General features: G+C 41.9%; 2 protein-coding genes across 4 annotated transcripts; one reads left to right on the top strand and one right to left on the bottom strand.

Annotated features, from left to right (window-relative positions):
- Positions 1 to 2,771: 2,771 nt before the first annotated feature.
- Positions 2,772 to 13,795, top strand: RB195_010813 (uncharacterized protein; the record flags this gene model as incomplete). 3 transcript variants are annotated; one of them, XM_064191969.1, is made up of 6 exons in its annotated part: positions 2,772 to 2,881; positions 10,558 to 10,669; positions 12,969 to 13,068; positions 13,320 to 13,457; positions 13,515 to 13,681; positions 13,745 to 13,795. In XM_064191969.1, 6 exons carry the CDS (start codon positions 2,772 to 2,774, stop codon positions 13,793 to 13,795), a joined length of 678 nt encoding a protein of 225 aa, XP_064049552.1. The 3 variants fall into 3 exon arrangements, with proteins under 3 accessions (XP_064049552.1, XP_064049553.1, XP_064049554.1); XM_064191971.1 differs by having other exon boundaries at positions 2,802 to 2,881; XM_064191970.1 differs by lacking the exon at positions 2,772 to 2,881 and adding an exon at positions 8,629 to 8,687.
- Positions 13,796 to 15,446: 1,651 nt separating this feature from the next.
- RB195_010812 (uncharacterized protein) lies at positions 15,447 to 19,011 on the bottom strand (the record flags this gene model as incomplete). The annotated part of the gene is made up of 4 exons (XM_064191968.1): positions 15,447 to 15,483; positions 15,896 to 16,033; positions 16,091 to 16,131; positions 18,904 to 19,011. The coding sequence occupies 4 exons, from the start codon at positions 19,009 to 19,011 to the stop codon at positions 15,447 to 15,449; spliced, it is 324 nt and encodes a 107-aa protein (XP_064049551.1).
- Between the last annotated feature and the right edge of the window lie 46 nt (positions 19,012 to 19,057).

The following is a 19,057-nucleotide window of genomic DNA, read 5'->3' as shown; positions in this document are numbered from 1 at the left end:
AACAGAAGAATTGAGCGTAGTTTGCAAAAATTGCGAGTCATTATAATAAACCCAACGCGACGGTTGGTTGGAATGCATGTTTGTGCGAAGCATGCACATCTAAGTTGATGTTGAAGAGCGTTTTAATCGCATAGGTACATGAAGTTTCAGTGTATGTTCCTCCGTCGTAAAAACAGAGCTGGATGAGTTCGTGGTAATGAAGGTCTGCGCAGCGAAGGTAAGCAGTTTGCTCTCGTTCGAGTACCCGAAAGAAAAAAGAAATGCAGGAACACTCATCGATCTAATCCAATCAGTGTATCATTGAGGGGTCAATCTAGTTTACTGACTCTTGGCGCGGATAACTAATTGACAAAATGGGAAAATTCTAAATCAAAAGTTTAAAAACACGTGTTTTCCTGTGCATCAAAGCTGCAGTTGCTCAAACTCTAATCACGATGTTTACTTCAAAAGTGGAGAGAATTTGATTAAGGGCAAAAGTGAAGAAAAAAAGCAACGTGGAACGGCAGGTTATCACTTCGTATCGCATTTAATCGATTTATGTATCTCGAAGACGACACTGTCTTTGATGCTATTTTGAGTGCTGCTCCTTAGTTTTATTCTTGTAAACTGAATCTGCGTTGAAGCATTTTTGCACTGTGAAGCACCTTTTAAAGTGAATTTTTGTTGCATAACACATGGCTTCCTTTCAGAAAAAGTGTTTCACTTAAAAGAACACCTTTGATTGTGTTCTTACTCTCCACCTTGTGTTGGAACCTCAGGACGTTTCATGTATTCCAGTTGAAGGGGTTTTTCTTTTAGCATCGTGTTGAATTATGCGTCCATCCACCGTTCGTTCTTGCCAGTACGTAAGACATCGCGTCTGCAATTTGGGAGTTTACTCTCAACCATCGCAATATCGCCTTCTCTTCCGCTCCCACATAGATTGGTCAAACGAAACAACTACGCAGTATTGCGGAATACAAAATTCAACATAGAATCTATTTCGGAAGAACTGGCTTTGGTGTTTTCATTGACAACATTTACATTGCTATTACGAACAACTAAGAACTGTTGCAGATCCAATTTCCCTCGCTTGGTCAGTGGGAGACGTAGTAATTTCTTCTCTCTGCTTATAAACCCAAAAACATATTGGTGAAACGAATATAGCACATTTGAGAGACCCCTTAGTTTAAATTCCGAGTGTGATTTTCACAGGTTCCGAAGTACTGAAACACTTTCAGACTCGTTAAGCGGACGTGAAGTGAAAACCTAGGATAGTAAACCTATCAGGATCAGGGTGAAGAGTTCCATTCAGAGAAAGTGAGTTGATCGCGGCAGGCGCGTTTCGGTCACCTATTTCTAGAGTTTGTATTATCCAGCTAGAAGATACAATAGGTGGGAAAATATGTTGGAATTGATATCAATTGAACTTAAAAAAGTGCCGAACCGCAAGGTAGCGCATAAATACTCCTCAAGACAGCCATCTTGCTTATTGAAAATGAACAGGTTTTTGGTTCACATTTTGTTGCCTTTGGCGATTCAACATACTTTTAAATTCCTTAAAATTCCAAATGGATGGTTAATCGACATGAGGAGATGTGTTTTATCTGAAAAATTGAAGGGAAGTGGGTGTGACTTTTTCCTTGCTTTCCGACAAATTCAGTAATGATGTCGTAATGCATGCTTACTTTTTTCACGTAGTTGCTTATCACGCTTATCTCCTTCATCCTATTGTTGAATTGTCCCCAGAAACACCTCTTTTTTCCAACAGCGATTTCATCTGTCAATTCTATAAAGCCCTAAAAATTTCCTGCCATATTCAATGAGGTGTCACATCACTAGTATTGCTGTACACGAGTTCTGTTTCTGCATCGGATGGCTCGACGATATAATTAGATATCGAAACGTTTTGGCCTCTTGAAAGTGCAAACTTTCTATAAGACATTTCCACTTCTCGGAGCTTTCTTTTTTAATTTCAATGTACAGATATCTGGTATCTGCTCAACCATAGACGGAGTATACCTTCGGCAACGCTTAAACTTTTTTTTGTCTTTAATTGGGTCTACCTACGGATATCGAACATTTCATTTTCGAACTCAGTTATGTAGTAGGTAGCAATGATGCAGTTCACGAAAATGATCGCACTCAGTTCCTCTTAGTAATGCAGAAGGCTTGTGTGATTGTCTCCCAAACAACTTGTTACGCTATGAACGCATGCAAGTCCGTCGTTTTTCAACGTCCGCAATTAAACTTATATAATTTAAATAAGCAGCAGAAGCTCGCCTATCCGCACAACCAGCAACGCATATGTACCGCTGCGGGTTACTATCGTTCTACTACCCTAAATAAGTCGTCGTTGACGACACGGGTGCAACCAAGGCTGTTGCAGACGCGTTTTCGTGAACTACTATTATGAGCGTGCTCGTTTATATTCGTGAATGACACTTTTGCTCCTATCCGTTAGCATAGATATTTCGTTACGCGCTATCCTGCCTTTAATATCTTCTTCTGCAGTTAAAAACAAATGGGAAAGAATGTTTAACTCATTGATGTATAAGTAGCAATGAAATTCCTCCGAAGTTGCTTTCTCTTTTTTTTTTTTTTTCTTTTTTTGCTTTTTTTCTTTTGTTTCCTCTCCGCCATTATAAGATGTTGGCCTCATTATGCGAGCTGTTTCTTCGACAGCTGACGCGACGCGATGAATGATTGCTGTGTCCGCTGTGTTGTATTTTCTGGCCACGTTTGGTGGTGTAGTGAAGCATTTGGTTGACCACCTTTGAATCGAGCGGTTAATGCTAATGCTGACTAATTCTGTGTTTTTGATGGCAACCTTAATTCGGCTTGCTCAAGGCGTTTCTCGAGGACTCGTCCATCCAGTCGCCAGTTCTTCAGTGATAAAAAGGTGGGAATATTGTTTATTTCTTGTTTTTGGTCTATTTCATCTTAAAGGCATCATTCCACGAATCTGGGGTGGTACGGATTTGAGGTGGAATATTCGTATGCGGCATAATAGATTTTGGAAAGGGGGTGATTCCGTCCATTTCTTCCTAATTGCCTTAAAAAAATGACCGGGAAGATGCGGCGCGTACGCAAGGCTGGCGGGCCCGATTCGAACTCGTTGGAGAAAGTAGCGCGCCGGAAGCCGTGTCTTCCGGGCCATTTTTTACGGCAATCAGGAAAAATTAGACGGAATCACCCTTCTCTCCATAATCTACGATCCCGTACACGAATACTCCACCAGAAATCCGTACCACCTCAGATTCGTGGGGTGATGCCTTTGAAGGATGGTGACTTTGAGCATGTTTAGCGGCTCTTTGATATTATTGCTTGCATGCGGTGACATAGGTATCACCATTGAGCTATTCATTTGGATCATGCATATAACCATAGTTATTACTATACAACAGGTTTAGGCTTGGATGTCTTTAGGTTTTTTCTAAGTGTTTTCATTGTTCTAAAGGTATTCGTTGACGATTGAAGAAATCTTTCTTGCCTTTCTTTTGAAATGCCTCTATCGACGAGGTCATCTCTAAATCATCTAACGTGGGAAATCTTACACGGACTTTGATTCCTCCGAATACTAGCAGCGAATCCACCATTCAAAAAATTCTGCTACAAAGGTTATAACTATGCTTCGTGAAATGTATAACATTTACAGGAAATGGTAGGGACGATGACAAACTGATTCCTCTAATTTTGTTACGAAATGAGTGAATTAGTGATGATTTAATGAAAAGATGGAGTGCATCTACAAGTCTTGGTGTCAGTCGCTCGGTCGCGACTGGACCTGCCCATACTAAACACAGCCTCCCGCCCAGGCCCCTATCCTTATAAGTGAAATTCATAGAATGGAATCTATGGCAACACCTAACCGTTTCGACACTGAACTGCCGGACATTGTCGAACTCGTCGTTGACAAACAGTTCAGGCAATCCATCAAGGCTCGTTGGAAATAGAACAACGACCGTTGGATGGATTCTCTGCGAGCTTTCGCTGCACATTGAAAAGGTTGGGCAGAGCTGTGTTCAAAAATGGTACAGGTTGTAAAATGGTACAAAAATGCAAGCAATCCCATCAAGCTGCAAATTTGGTAAAGTAATGATGAGTTCAACTAATGACTGAAGCACTACCATTTCCGAAGATATACATTTTTGAAGATCATCGAAATGTACTAGCTAACTTGGATATTTGATTGCCAGTCTAAAAGTTCCGCCAACACTTTTGACTTTCAGACTTTTTATGTGCTCGCTTTAGCGGTCAATGAAGATGTTATGCAGGGACACCTTCCATAAATTTCTACCACACGAATTTTTTTCCAACAACGATTCTCCTCACTCTTTTTTGAAGAAAAATATTGTTGAAAATTTCGCAGTCTTCCTGCTAAAGGTGTCGGTACTACGCTTCAAGAATATTCAAACCTGATTTTACATTTATATTCCCTATATGTCGCGACAAAATCGAAGCTTTTATCGTCTTCTTGCTCAACAATTAACCTAGAATGATTTTCTATGATGTTACGACGTGAACGTATAGTGGGGTCAAAGCGACATGAAGCACGGTGCAATTGCGTCTCTTCTCTCGAGGCGGCGCGGTGGAGCGAAGCAGTTAGGAGCGCATTGGAACCCTTGCTGGCACCACCCATCGCTGCAGTTGGCGACGGTCCGGCCTCGGCTCCAACTGCTGCCTCCACCGCGCCGTTTCGAGCGCGTACGTAAATGCTCCGCAATTACACTTGTGATTCATGTCGTTTTGACCCGACTATAGGTAATCATCACACTACTCAATATAGGGGTCCTATGGCAGATCCCATAAACTGTTGATAATTTTCAAAGCGGCTGTCGGTGGAATATCTAATTTCGATAGAAAGGGTCCGGCAAACGAATAACTTATAGAGCAGCATAGAAGGCAGTTAGTCATAGAAGGCGCACGTTTGGGTGTAACACAACGCAACCAGTCCGTCTCACCCCATTTTGCTTCTTTGCGGCGGCGGCGGACTTTTCCCTTCCCATTTTTCTGCTTTCTAATGCTCGCACACCAACTTTACGTCGTAATACCCGTCCTATAATACCCATCCTATCCTACCTCACTACTATAGTGCGCTGGCACACCTGTGTGACGCTATGGGGAATGTTTCACTGTTTTCTGGCCCCAACATTCTAAATGGCGCCGTCGGACTCTTTCCACCAGGCGCCGCTACTTTCTGGCGAAAACTGAGTGAGGATAGTTCTTTCTAACCCAATTTCATGAAAATATAAATTTTGACATATTTTAGAACGCAGCCATCAATTTTCATCAGTGTCTGAAATCCATCTCTTGCGTGTTACAGTTGCTTCCGAACGCATTGGTAACGTCTCTTCCTGACGCGGCTTCACTTCGCCTGCAAAATCTTGGAAAAGACACTGGTCGTAACTGGGGTTTTTAGCACTTGCGATTGAGAAATTACTCTTTAGGAGAGCCTCATACTGCTGCAGGTGTATTCGACTGAGGATGGGTATGTAGTAGAATGCAACAAAGTCTTTCCAACGAAAAAAAAAAAGATTTTTATGCGCATCTCTTCATATTCTGCTAATTTTTGCTTACTGTTGTGTATAAGCACAATGAAGCAGCGAATGAATAGGTGATCATAACCCCCGGAAAATCGTCCCCTTTCCATTCTCCGAAAAATTACGAAATTATAAGGAAAGAAAACACAGAGGTCAACAGAGGCAGCAATAGGACTCTCTGTTGGATTAAATTTCTGCAAAGGAGCAAAGAAACTAAGTAATGCTGTTGTGAACTATTTTGGACAGAAGAGTTTCGTAGAAGCTTGCTCTACAAATTGTTTGAATCAATGTTTTGGAACCTTACAGTTTTTTGAATTCTAAATGAGATACAGATGGGAGTTGGCATTTTTGCTACCTATGTTCCTTATAATCATTGGAAAAAACGGGGAAATGGGTAAAGTTTACTCTGATGGAGAGATCCCCTCTAGCATACTGAGAACCGAACTTCGCTGCAACAACTATGTCCCGAGGTATTAGACATTATTTAAGATTATACTTTTTTCATGGTCGGGCATTTCAAGTTTGGATAGAGGGCCTATGGAAACCCCCATGCGCAAAGTTTTCCATTTCGAGGTGGTCTGATTCTAAAATTCGAGCATTTTTAGTTATTGGGTGTTATTAAATGTAATTGTAGATTGTTGAAAACTATGTAGTAGTGAGTTATAAACCTTTTAGATGCAATTCTAGATTCTTTTCTGCTCTGCGAAATTTTCGATCCAGTGGGAGATCAAACACTGGAGGTTGTAGGTGGGAGATGTGCTCTGTTCTCTTTTTTCTTTAAGACCCTTCTTTCTCTTTCCTCCTTTCCTCTCCATCCTCCTCTTCTCCTCTTCTCTTTTTTATTAGCTTTTGTAAAGCGCGCGGATGTATTGTTGGAGCAAAAATTGACTACATACATATATTACACATTACCGATATTGCTGAAGTGATGAGTTGAAAATGCTAGCGCCCTTAGATATCGACTGAAAACGACCGCACGTCAGGCGTTATTGGAACAGTGGGCTCTCCATCCGGCATCACGTTTCTCATTTCGACTGTATATGGATATTCTTATCCACTTTATAAGAAGTATTGTCTATCACCCTCATTTCTCATTTATTGCTTACATTGCTGTAGGTAAGGTGGTAGTTGTCTTTATTCTTCACAAATAATTCGTAAACGCAAAACCTACTGAATTTGTTTTCATATTTTCGCAAGTTTCCAGATTTCTGTTTAGAAGCATTTTCTTTGCAGAATTATATGTACTCTGCTCCGAAAGGGTATTTACGCGCTAAAATCGATTTCGGTCGCGGGAAACACAGTCGCGAACATTCTCTCTGCACGACGCGTCTCCTTTCGCACTGCTTCCCAGGTCCTATTACTCCTGATCTGAAGTTCGAGTCTTGTGTGCACTACACATAAGAATGAAGAGCTTTTATCACCAGCCACCACATTCGTTGGTGATGCCAGCTCGTTGGAATCTAGTTACCCCTTGATTCTTTTGAACCGTCTTAGACATATTGAAGTCAGACTTAATATTCAAAAATTCTCTCGAACATACTGAAGAAATATTTCGAGAAAGTTTTTATTCGGTAGGAGTATCAGCAATCCTCCAGTTTTTTTTTTTTTGAATATTTTTCGTTGGTATTTCTCAAGCATTTCATTACGGCTTCGATTGATTTGAATGCTGTTTTTTGTTTCATTCAGAGATTTTCTAGAACGTTTCTCAGTAACCTTTCTCAGGTCACTATTTTATTGAAGTTTTTTGCTGGTCTTTCTGCTAAATCTAAACCCATTATTAGGGAAAAGACAAGCGCAAACCGTAATCGAAGAAAAGATTTCACTTCATGTGTTTGGACATTTGTCGGGGTTGCTTATCTGTCTTTTTACATCCTCCCCCATTATATCCATGCTTTGACTAGAGCGATGATTTGCTCGTAAATTTTTGTTCTCGGTTTTTGACACACATGTTGTTAACACATCGGCTAGCGACCGCAAGTCATTGCATAGGCCAGTTGCACGTTCGTAAACCTCAAACGATTCTGAATTGAAGTGAACGTGGAGGCACACCCCAAGCGGATTGATTAACGCCAAAAACTTTATCCTTTTATCCTTTATTACTGCGGTGAGATATTTTCGGTTGATGATGCCCCGTTTTTTTTTTTTTTTTTTTTTGGAATTAGAGCTGCATGTCACCTAAATTCTGTTTCTTAAAACGAGCGAGGTCGCATAACACCCCTCCGTTGGCATAGTAAGGAGTTGCTGCTCGTTTTTCTTCACCATTCATCCAGATATTGGTTCCATACTCATTCCATTTACCGTGTTCTTCAAAACAGAAGTGTGTATTGTGTATGGTGCATCATCAAGATATTGGTTCCCATCAATCGCCCACTACCTCTTTGTTGCTTTTTACTTGTCAGTGGAACTCAGCAAACGGATGAAATCTAGCTGCCCCTACTTTTATTACATCACAATTTGTTGTGTTGTGATAAATTACTTTTATTACCACGTATATGCCAGTGTATTATCGCACACACTCGCACGGTGACTTGGCTTCAACTATTGCGTAATGCGTCTCTTCCTTACCAGTCACCCATATGTGATTTATGTTGTGGGCCAATAGGTCAGGATGATGAGGACTATTCATAGATGCTTGGTGGGAAGTTAAACTCGACTTTTCTAAGTAGCTTGTATGGTGGACTTGTGTGGTGGTAGAAGAAGGCAGTGACTTTCATACTCTACACACTTTGAAGTTTCAGTAACCACAGCTGTCTGTGGTTACTGAAACAAAGCGTACTTAATTAATGGTCAAAGCTACGAACTTTCACTACTCGAATTTCGCATTCATGTTGATCTTCTGTCTCCTGGTCGCGTTCTAACTGTTCTAAGGAAGTCATTTCTGCTGTTGGCGAGTTGTTTGTTGTTCAGTTATCAGAAGTTGCATGATCACCAAGCTTCTGTGTTTAGAACATGAATGTCACTATCTTTCTCTACGACCACACAAGGCCACACCGTACAAAACTCTTAGAAAGTGCGGATTCAGCGCGCCACCGTTAATTTCATCTAGAAAGGAAGTAGTTATCATGAGGACTGGAACTTTTGAATAATTCCTAATTACTTCTAGAGAATGTGTGTTCCGAAAGCAGGTGGAGACAATCCTCAGGAGGAAGATCAGTCCAGCAATGAGTAAATTTTCTTTGACATAAGATGTTCAAATTTCTGAAAAAAAAAGTGGAGTTATCTGATCACCCAGCGTAGACTGTATATTAAAGCTAGCATGGATTGTAATTTGAAACAAATAAGTAGAACTGTTTTCTCGTTCCGCTACGAAACCGTGAACGGCTATATCAATTGTGTTGCTTGTTTTCAACTGCAGTGATTCAGAGTTGACATTGACACATTGTGACATGCATTCTACATAATCGACTTCGGAAATGTCAGTTCAAAGCAGGAATAATTGCAGAAAGAGATGAAGTACTGAAGGAAATGACTTTCTTCAGGAAGAATACAGAATTAAGCGCATGTTATTGTGAAAAAGCGGAACAAAAACAAAATCGAGGATGAAGAAATTGGTCGTGTCGCCCTGTAGTTTATAAAAAATAGCGACACTATCTAAAGACCACAAGAATATTGCTTGCAGATCCGTTCATTCCTGCAAGAAAAAAATCCGTGGGGTGATTGGTTTGCTGCTTTGAAGCAAGCGTGATTTGTCCAATTCTCTCAAATGCAGCATAATCAGGGTGAATTCCAATCAGGATCCGTTTTCTAGCCCTATATCAAGGGGCTAACATTTAAGAGAAGAAGAGTGAAGTGCTTTTTGTGCGCATCGCACTACGTGAGAAGTGGTCATATCCATGTAATCATGTATACTATCCATCTATTGACTCCTCTATTACGCGACTGCATTCTGTCGGTGCACTTTTCGTTAAAAAACTCATTGATTATTTTTGAATGCTCACACAATTGTGCGCTCATTGCAGAGAAGTTTATCTCGGAACCGCGTCTTCTTGGTTTTTGTTGGTTCTTTTAACGTTTCCAATCCTGGTCTCATCTCGGTTCCTAACGTACTGAGTTTTCTTATCCCTCTACGAAACAGAACCCTTCATGTCAGTGGGAGTAGTGAATCGTTTGCTTGGATAATCGACAAATGCATTGAGTTCACCAGATTCTTAGAGAGCGAGTGACATCTGTTTCTTTGAGCTTTTTGGTGTATTTTTTGTGAATATGCATCAAAAGGACGACTTTTATAAATCTGCTTGCGTTATGCAGCGCTCAGAGAAAAGACACGATTGCTTGGCTATCATTACAGTCATTTTGCCGATAGCGCCCAGTCGTTAATCTGCCGCCACTGCACACAGGAGGGTCCTGCAAGAGTGTTTCTCAGAATTGCTGACATTGCTGAGATGTGGGGACAGGAGTTTTAGAAGTAATTTATTTCTCAAGCGATGTGTTTGTGCAAAATTTGGTCCTAAACGATATGTATTCTGAGATTTGTGCACGGCGCATGTTCATTTTCTAAACGTTGCGTAAGGTTGCTGCCGTAGGACTGCTGTTGCTACTAGTAGCGAAAAGTGAATGGGGAACCCTTAGCACCACTCATCCCTGCACTTTGCGGTGATCGTACCTCGATCACAACCGCTAGCTCGACCACGGCGCTTCGAGCGCAGCCACTTACGCAACTGTATCGTGCTTCATTTCAAGTTGACGGTTCTATAGCTAGATCTGTGGACTAGAAGAAAAATCGTTTATGGGTGATACAGCTAGATCTGTTGACTAGAAAAAAAATTATTTATGGATGTCGCCTGCCTCTGCTATTGCGTTACGAGTTTAGGCTAAGTATACGGTATGACTTAGTACATACTATGTTTTGTGTTATTCAAGAACTTAACATGTAGCATTGACCGTTGCCTTCGAAAATAAGCAGTCATACATTTTTCCAACTTGTTGCTTCCGCGTTTTGTCTGCCTTCATGTCAACGTATTTTCTAATTTTTTTTAGGCATACCCGGATAGGAGGATTTGCGATGATGAACTGTTTTGTTATGAATCTGTTCTAGGTCTATTGCATCTATGGCCGCGGAAGCGTTCAAGAAGCACGAGGTAGTGCCGGACGTGCTGGCAACAGCACCCTCGAAAACTGTGAAGGCAGTCTACGACAGCGGCGCTGAGGTAAAAAAGTTGGCTGAAATGTAGTGAGGGAGACACTCTGCCGCGACAGAATCGAACTGTCCTATTTCTGTAAAGTGGCGTTAATATGGCGTGTGCATTGACTGTGCTACTACTACTGTAATAACGTGCACTGACCTGCATCAGTCGGTCATCTAACACAAGAGGCGCAAAGACGTCAATACGTACAGCACAGAAACCATTTTTGTTTTGAAACCGTTTCATTTGCAATTTCTGCTGCTGCTGACTTGCTGACTCGTCGCTATTAACTCTAATTACTACGTGGCTGGAGCTTGCATCGAAGTCCAAGGAAGAATTTGAATCAGACGAATGTGAACAGCCTTCATGAAGGCTAACCCCGCTAAACGACGTTCTTTAAGGTCACCAGCTTGCGAATATAGATCGAAAATGTGTGAATATGATTTTGGGTAAAATGTAGTTGAGGGGAGCGGGAAAGAGGGGCACTCACTGGTGCCCTTATTTCTGGAATTGAATAACTAATCTGTTGGGGCCTTAAGACCTAATCACTGGTATTAGAGTATCCGTGACATGTAAGCTAAAGTTGCTGAGAGAAAAAAGAAGTAAGATAGACCGTCCCAACTACGCTTGGTGGTAGTGGATTTATATGGAATCCATATGCGCTTCTTTTTTTTTCTTTTCTTTAGAAGTAATACATTATGTGACTTTACTATTCAGTTCTAGTAGGCTTGTTTAGGAGGTTTGGTGAAGTTAAAGTAGTAGTAGTTCCAGCTCTGTCTTCCTTTTTTCCTAGTAGCTTTAACATGCATGTCGCTCAGATTTTAGACCCCAGAGTGACTCATTATAGTCAGCAAATTAGCAGCAGTCATTATGTAAATGAATTTTGAAAATTATTTAACGACGAGAATAGTTTCTGTGTAGTAAGGGCGTCCTCTCGCCTATTGTGCACCATGACTTTTTTCGCGGTCTGAGTGCAGATGAGTGCATACTATTACTGTAGTAGCGCAATCGCCATATTAACGCTATATTACAGTAGTAGGACAGTTCGATTCTGTCACGTCAAAGTGCTTCCCCACATGATATCTTACGAAGAGATTGACTTCCACTAAATTATAGTTGCTAATTGTAGTTACTAAAAGGCCCAAGTTCGCCTTCGTAAGCTTGGCCTCGTAATTGATTTTGTACAAATTCTAAGCGAACGAAGATTGTTCTTCCGGGCCTTTTTTTGGCAATTAACGTTTGGCGGGTCGCCTCCTTCCGTAGCCTGGAAAAATAAGCACTGTAATCTACTCCTCAAACGCTCGTCATCCTTTAAGTATATTACAGTAGTAGGACAGTTCGATTCTGTCACGTCAAAGTGCGCCGCCCACCCCAACTATATCTTACCCAAAAACTTTACTTACCACTAAATTATAGTTACTAATTATAGTTACTCACTTACTCTATTTGGTAGTAGTTAAATGTCTTTGGTGTCCTGTTATATTTGTTGTAGCACTTCCTTCTCACATTTTCGCTGCTGAAAAATCCGTTGTGTAGAAACGTCGAACATCTATAGAAACAGGTCCTTCACTTCTAAAAACCTTTGGAGAATTCCATACTTGAAAAGAGAGACATCAGTATTACAGAAGCCTAGAAATGCTCATTGTTTTACTCTGGCGGGACTCTAGCCAGTGCCGTGTTTTGTACTTCATTCTTTACATGCATAGGACGTTTTGTAATGCAACTTTGTTAATTTTTTGGTTTTCTTAACGTCTGTGCAAGAAAATCTTTTCTTGGTTTAGTTTAATACTGTTTCTGATAGTCCATTTTGGTGAGGGATTTATGGGAAACTAGTAGACTCAGAGGAGGGAGAGATGTGATCGGGAGAAAAGTCATGAAAGGCATTAGGCTGTCATAATCCACCAGGAGATTCTCGTATAGTTAGTACCGCAAATCTCTAGCATTATTATGCCCTTTAGGCTACAAAATGTCTATGCACGAAAATTATCGCGATATTTTCGCGATCATTACTCATTTATGACACGTGGAAATATTATTCCCCAAAACTTATTCATTTCCCGCTAAGCAGCATTCGCGAAGATAACCGGATATGTTTTGTCTTAAAAATTCAAGTTTTCAACTGCAAAAGAACATGTGAAAACTTTCCAAATGTAAAAGGTTATAATGTATAGTATCATTTCAATAGTTTTTGAAAAGTTGTACGCCTAACTTTTGAGTACAGCGTAAGTGTTGAAACGAGTTCAGAAATTCATTATTTCCTCAAGACCTACCTCATGTTATAAAATTGATATGATTACTCCGAAGTGGAGCGCTTTAATTTTAGGTTACTTTGGGCAACGTCTTGACACCAACACAAGTGAAAAATCCTCCAAAGCTAACGTGGGACGCCGAACCAGGGGCTCTGTACACAGTCATCATGACAGGTGATATATCTCAATCTATTATTGTTTTTCCAGCGTTTATTAGTAGCAATGAAGTTCTGGGTTTTTTTCGTTAGTCAATAGAGGCAACGAAACATCAGCCCCAGAATGTGCTACAAGAACTCTATCGAGACGAAGGATTTTTCCAGAGTCATTGTAAATGAAGTTTACGGCAGCTTCACAGGATTTCATCTTCGAAAACCATTTTTTAGGTGTGCGTGTTTTCCCTTCGAGTTATCATCTCCTACTTGCAGATCCTGATGCTCCTTCACGTAAAGAGGCTACTTTCCGTGAGTGGCACCACTGGTTAGTCACCAATGTGCCTGGGAACGAAATTGGCAAGGGCGATGTTCTTTCCGAATATGTTGGATCTGGACCACCAAAGGGGACTGGTGAGAATTTTGAGTAGAAAATGCTTGCATCGAAGTCTATCAGATACTATACTTGAGGGCTCCATCGTTACGTTTTCCTCATCTACAAACAATCCGGTCGTATAAGCGACTCTGAACACGGTCACTTGACGAACCGTTCTGGGGAGGGAAGAGGAGGATTCAAGACTGAGAAGTTTGTTGCAAAACACAAACTAGGTACTCCCGTAGCAGGCAATTTTTACCAGGTTATTCTTAGCGTTATTTCTCGTTGGCTTATAATTTTGCTGTTCTTGGAGTTTTCTTTCTAGGCTGAGTGGGACGATTACGTACCAATCCTTTACAAACAGCTTGGTGCCTAATATAAAGTTTTTTTAATGGTTGTTGCAGTCTTTAATTTGAAATCACCAATTGTCGGTTTCAATTTCATGTGTTTATGTTGTATTTCTATGACCGGTGTTTCCATATAATACGCTCCAATAAATATTCGGGACTAAAGTAATCCAGTAACTGAAGATGTTGTGTGCTAGGATTGTCCTGACGATCGCAAAGTACAAGTTTTGTAGTGATATCGTAATTAGAATTGGTAAAGCCAAGACCACAGAACCACAAAAAAGGTGCTAAATTGTATGGTCCATGCAAGTATGAGCTGAATTTCACTCTGAAATTTCGGAAGTTCGGGACTAAAGGTCAGTAACATCACAGATAACCGGAAATTCACGGCCAGCTCCAATGAAAAATTACTGGTGAAAAAAATCTAGTTAACAGAGTATTATTTCTGTAATATGTTGTGAGTGAAGTGACGTAATTTTAATCATAAGGATCATTAGTGTGTGTTGTCGTGAGCGTTGTGAGCGTCCAAGAACTGTGCAGAACTTAACTCGATCCGGATGCTTAAACCCACTGCACTAGATGTTTCTATAGTCGGGTCAAAACGACATGAAGCACGGACATTTGCGCAAGCGGCTGCGCTCGAAGCGGAGCGGTGAAGCGTAGCGGTTGGGATCGTGAAAGGATCCTTGCTGCCGCCAACCACCTCTGCAGTTCGCCATGGTCCACCCCGAATCCAACCGCTGTCTCTACCGCACCGCTTCCGAGCGCGGCCGCTTACGCAACGGTCCGTGCTTCATGTCGTTTTGAGCCAACTATAAAAGTATGGTGGTGTGAGTCATCGTGACAGAAGTGTTGAGTAAGCTTATAAAAAGTTTCTAAAAAGTTAAAAAAGAGATAAAGAGATGAAAAGTCATCCTTTCTCAGCGTAAGTATGCAGCAAAGTTTGGGAAACCCTATACTTGGACCAAATCCCAAAATATCTATTCACAACAAAAGTTTTAACAGAACAAACAAGGTAGGGATCAAAGAAAACGGTGAAGGGACTAACAGTATGCAGAAAAAACAACCGAAATGACGGAGATATAAAGATACTCCGAAAGATATAGAGAGAAGGAACTCAGGTAGCTCCAAGCTCCATCATTAGTCAATACGAAATATGCCCGAGCCAATTAAAGATGTCATGTATAGCACCAAACGTTCACTAATTGGTCCAAAATAGCCCAAAACTCTAACGACAGTATAGATAAATAGTAAGGTGCGAAGAAAGAAGGGAGCTCCGAACTTTCGAGTTTTGCCTAACTTTTTTGAAGTTGGAGATAGAGAAGCCTAGAAACGCTGAGATTTCTGGAAGTCGGAATTCCGCATAGCCTTGGCTACGTGGTTTGGGTATGATTGAACGTACAATTATCATGACTCCCCCCCCCAAAAAAAAAAAAAAAAAAACTGCAAGAACAAACGTCTGAATTGTCGCTTTATTTGATATTGTCATTTGTCGTGTACTGGTTTGTCCAAAAAGTTTTCGGACATTTTTGGACATGTCTGCTTAAACTAGAGAGCGATAAAGCTCCACTTATGGAAAGTAATACGCCACTCTAATCAAGCATATTAGCCATTCTTCTCCTGTGCTGCAGGAAGGTCGACATAGCTGCGGACCGTCAGCATCTGCGCCACCTTTCGTCTTCACTCTATGCCGAGCATAGAAGTTGTGGAAACCAAACTGAAGGAACTTTACAAGCAACGTGCACTGGATACACCATCGTTAAAGGCATTACCCCACTAATCTGGAGTTGTGCGGGTTTTAGGTGGGTTATGCCTATACGGAATGGTAGATTATGGAGAGAAGGGTGATTCCGTCTATTCCTTCCTAATTGCCGTAAAAAACGGCCAAAAGATACGACTTCGAGCGTTCCGGCGCGCTATTTTCTACAGCGAATTCAATTGGAGCGTGCCAGCCTTGTGCACGCGTCGCATCTTTCCAGCCGTTTTTTGCGGCAATTAGAAGGAAATGAACGGAATCGCCCTCCTCTCCATAATCTAAGACCCCGTATAGGAACTAAAACCAACTGAAATCTGCACCACCCCAGATTCGTGGGGTGATGCCTTTAACTGATGCAATCGCTTCAACCAACTGGACTACAGTCTCGATGACGAAGTGAGGTCTGTACACCCCATAAGAGCTCAAGTTGAAGGAGCTGCGGCGTGTGAAGCTACGAATCATAAAAAGCCCTCGCTGAGATGTGCCACTGTTCTCGGATCTGACTCGTTTCCTGAAAGGAATGGACTTCAAGACCCATACTCAAATCGAAGTTTTACTAAAAACGTACTTTGCCTCATAACATTCCAAGTTCTGTAGGCTAATGCTCGCCTGCGCATTGGACGGTTAGTGAACCATAATGGCAGGCACATTCGTTCTCCACTCCAAATTCTCGATAAAATTTTTATAAAGAAGTGTCCAGAACTCTTCGGGCAATGTAATAGCATAGATGGTCCCATGTATTTGATTGGTAGCTCCTCGCATGGTTGGTAAATAAAAGATTCTCTTCAGCGTTGCAATGAAAATGGCCCCTCCCAGCAATGTTTGCAGTAAGTATAGTATATAGTATAATATAGTATATATAGTATAATACAGTAAAACGACATGACGCACGAGTGCAGTTGCGGAACATTTGCGTACGCGCTCGAAACGGTGCGGTGGAGGCAGCAGTTAGAGCCAAGATGGCGCCGCCGCAAATTGGGACCAGTAAAGGTTCCGCTACGCTCCACCGTAGCGCCTCGAAAAAAGCCGCGCAATTGCGTACGTGTTTTTTGTTGTTTTAACCCTACTGTAGTTTCTGCATAGTAATTACAAAATTTCCAGTTTTTCCAAAGACTTGCACGGGACTTTTTGTTTCAATCTCCTCCAAAAGACGAAGCGAATTCATTGCTGAGACACCTTCACTCGATATGGGACAATCGGAAACTGCAGCAATAAACGGAGGTAGCCGGGATCCTCTCCAATCCTAACGGTTACGATCCAGCGCACCGCTTCGAGTTCAACCGCTTACGCAACTGCACTCTGCTTCATGCCGTTTTGACTACTATAAGTGAAGCGATTCTCATAGAAATGGATCAAATTAATAGATCTAAAATGCACTGAAAGATTCTATGATGGCATATAAGGCAGAAAAGGACTAGATATATAATGTGCTTGTGAAATTCAATCTAAGTAAATTAATGTGATTCTTTGCTCCAAACTGTTCGTGAGAATGCAACAACACTTAGTATGACGGGAGTTGTATAATACGGTCAGGTTAGGAAACTATGTATAGTCGGGTCAAAACGACACGAAACACGGACATTTGCGCAAGTGGCTGCGCTCAAAGCGGAGCGCTGGAGCGTAGCGGTTGGGATCGTGTAAGGATCCACGCTACCGCCACACACCTCTGCTGTTCTGCATGGTCCCACCTCGATTCCAACCGCTGTCTCCCCCGCACCGCTTCCGAGCGCAGCCGCTTGCGCAACGGTCCGTGTTTCATGTCGTTTTGACCCAACTGTAAAATCCCGTTCCCCTCGCAATTCAAATCTGTTGTTCTCAAGTTTTTACAATATTATTTGACGAGAATGTGTCTTAGAGTTAAAGGAAGAATCCATATCGAAATAAAATCTACTAGATTCTATAATAGAACAGTAGGAAGCACGGTGCCGTTGCGCAAGCTGTTGCGCTCGAAGCGATGCGGTAGAGCGCAGCGCTTACTCGAGGGAGGACTCACGCTAGCACCACGTTTTGCTTCAGTCCGCGATGGCACCACGCGGATTCCAACCACTTCTCTACCGCTCCGCTTCGGGCGCAACCGCTTTCGCAACTGCTCCATGCTTTATGTCGTTTTGACCCCAATACAATGCATGTGGTACAGTCGAGTCAAAAGGGCCTGAAGCTGGGAGCAATCGAGTAAGCGGCCGCGCTCCGAGGGAGGCGGCGGCGCATAGCGGTTCGCATCTAGAGGGGATCCTTGCTGACACCATCCCTTGCTGAAGTTTGACCTTTCCACCTCGATTCCAAGCGCTAGCTCCACAGCGCCGCTTCGAGCGCAGTCGCTCAGGCGAATACACTGTTCTTTACGTCGATTTGAGCCTACTGTGTCTGCGATGCATACTACACTCAACCCCCGTTGAATGATTGGACGATTACGTCTATAAGTTCCTCGGTTTTCGACAAACTCTGGTCTTGCGCGGAACAGAGGTTTGCTTCGACAGATGCAAACGATAAATTTGAGAAGAAAGAACGTTGGAAACATTGGCATTAGTTAGAAGATCAAAATGAGCTTCTCTCGATTTGACCAAGTGGCTGGTGGCCCATGCAGTGGTGATGGGGATCAGTGTTTTTGCAGCTTTCCGCTCTGGAGCTGTTGATCTGAGTCAGGCAACCAAGAAATAATTGAGTAATTAGTTAAATTATATTTATTGAGTAAGACATAATTAAGTTCGAATACTAGAAACTCCAGTATCGTCAATCTGGAATTCTGTACAAGGGAACTTTCTTCGATGTATTCTGTGGTAATGACAAGAACATCTTCCTGGTTAGTTCTCTCTTTGCCTACGAAATCGTTCGTCTAGGAAATGGCGCGTACGTTGGAGGTTGATGAAAAGTGCTGGATTCAGTGGTTTTGTCGTGCACTTGTTGATTGCATATAAATGACGCAAATCGGAGGACCTAACGCTGTAGCCCAAGTCGATGAAAGGTCCACTACAAGGTAAGGTCCCTGAAAAACTACCTCTTTTTTCTCTTGTCTGCACCAGTTGAAGGGGAGCCATGCTCTCACGGTTGAACACCTTTTATTCTCATTATGTATGCATCATCGATGCCACTGTGAACTGAACAGTTTTCGGTGGGACCATACGTAATTTTTCGCAAAGAGTTCTAAATGAGTTTATGAATTCTTATGAGTAATCAGTAGTATTTCACTCCACGTTATGATCTTCCTTCTTGTACTGAAGACTTCGCATTTAAGAACAGGAAGAAGAAAAGGATGAGGTTGAAGTCGGCCTTGTGATTGAACTTGTCCGTATTTGCACAGTGGTAGGTCTATTATTAGCTATCAGGAATCTACTTTTCAAGATAGTGCTATGTACGCATTCCGTTGATCTCTCGCTCCCTCACTTTAATGGAGTTTGAGGTTAGCACCGTCCCACGATCCCCATTCTGAATGTTGTCCGATCCTGCTAAGTCCTGCAAATCGTGCTCAGCAGTCTCTCGAGCACTTCTCATGCTCTATTGCAGAAAATGCGCCTCAGTTGCAGCTGGTCCCCGTCAT

Source organism: Necator americanus, chromosome III (genome assembly GCF_031761385.1).
Source record: "Necator americanus strain Aroian chromosome III, whole genome shotgun sequence".
NCBI lineage: Eukaryota > Metazoa > Nematoda > Chromadorea > Rhabditida > Ancylostomatidae > Necator > Necator americanus.
The sequence above is the reverse complement of the archived record's forward strand: the minus strand, read 5'-3'. Positions and strand labels throughout refer to the sequence as shown.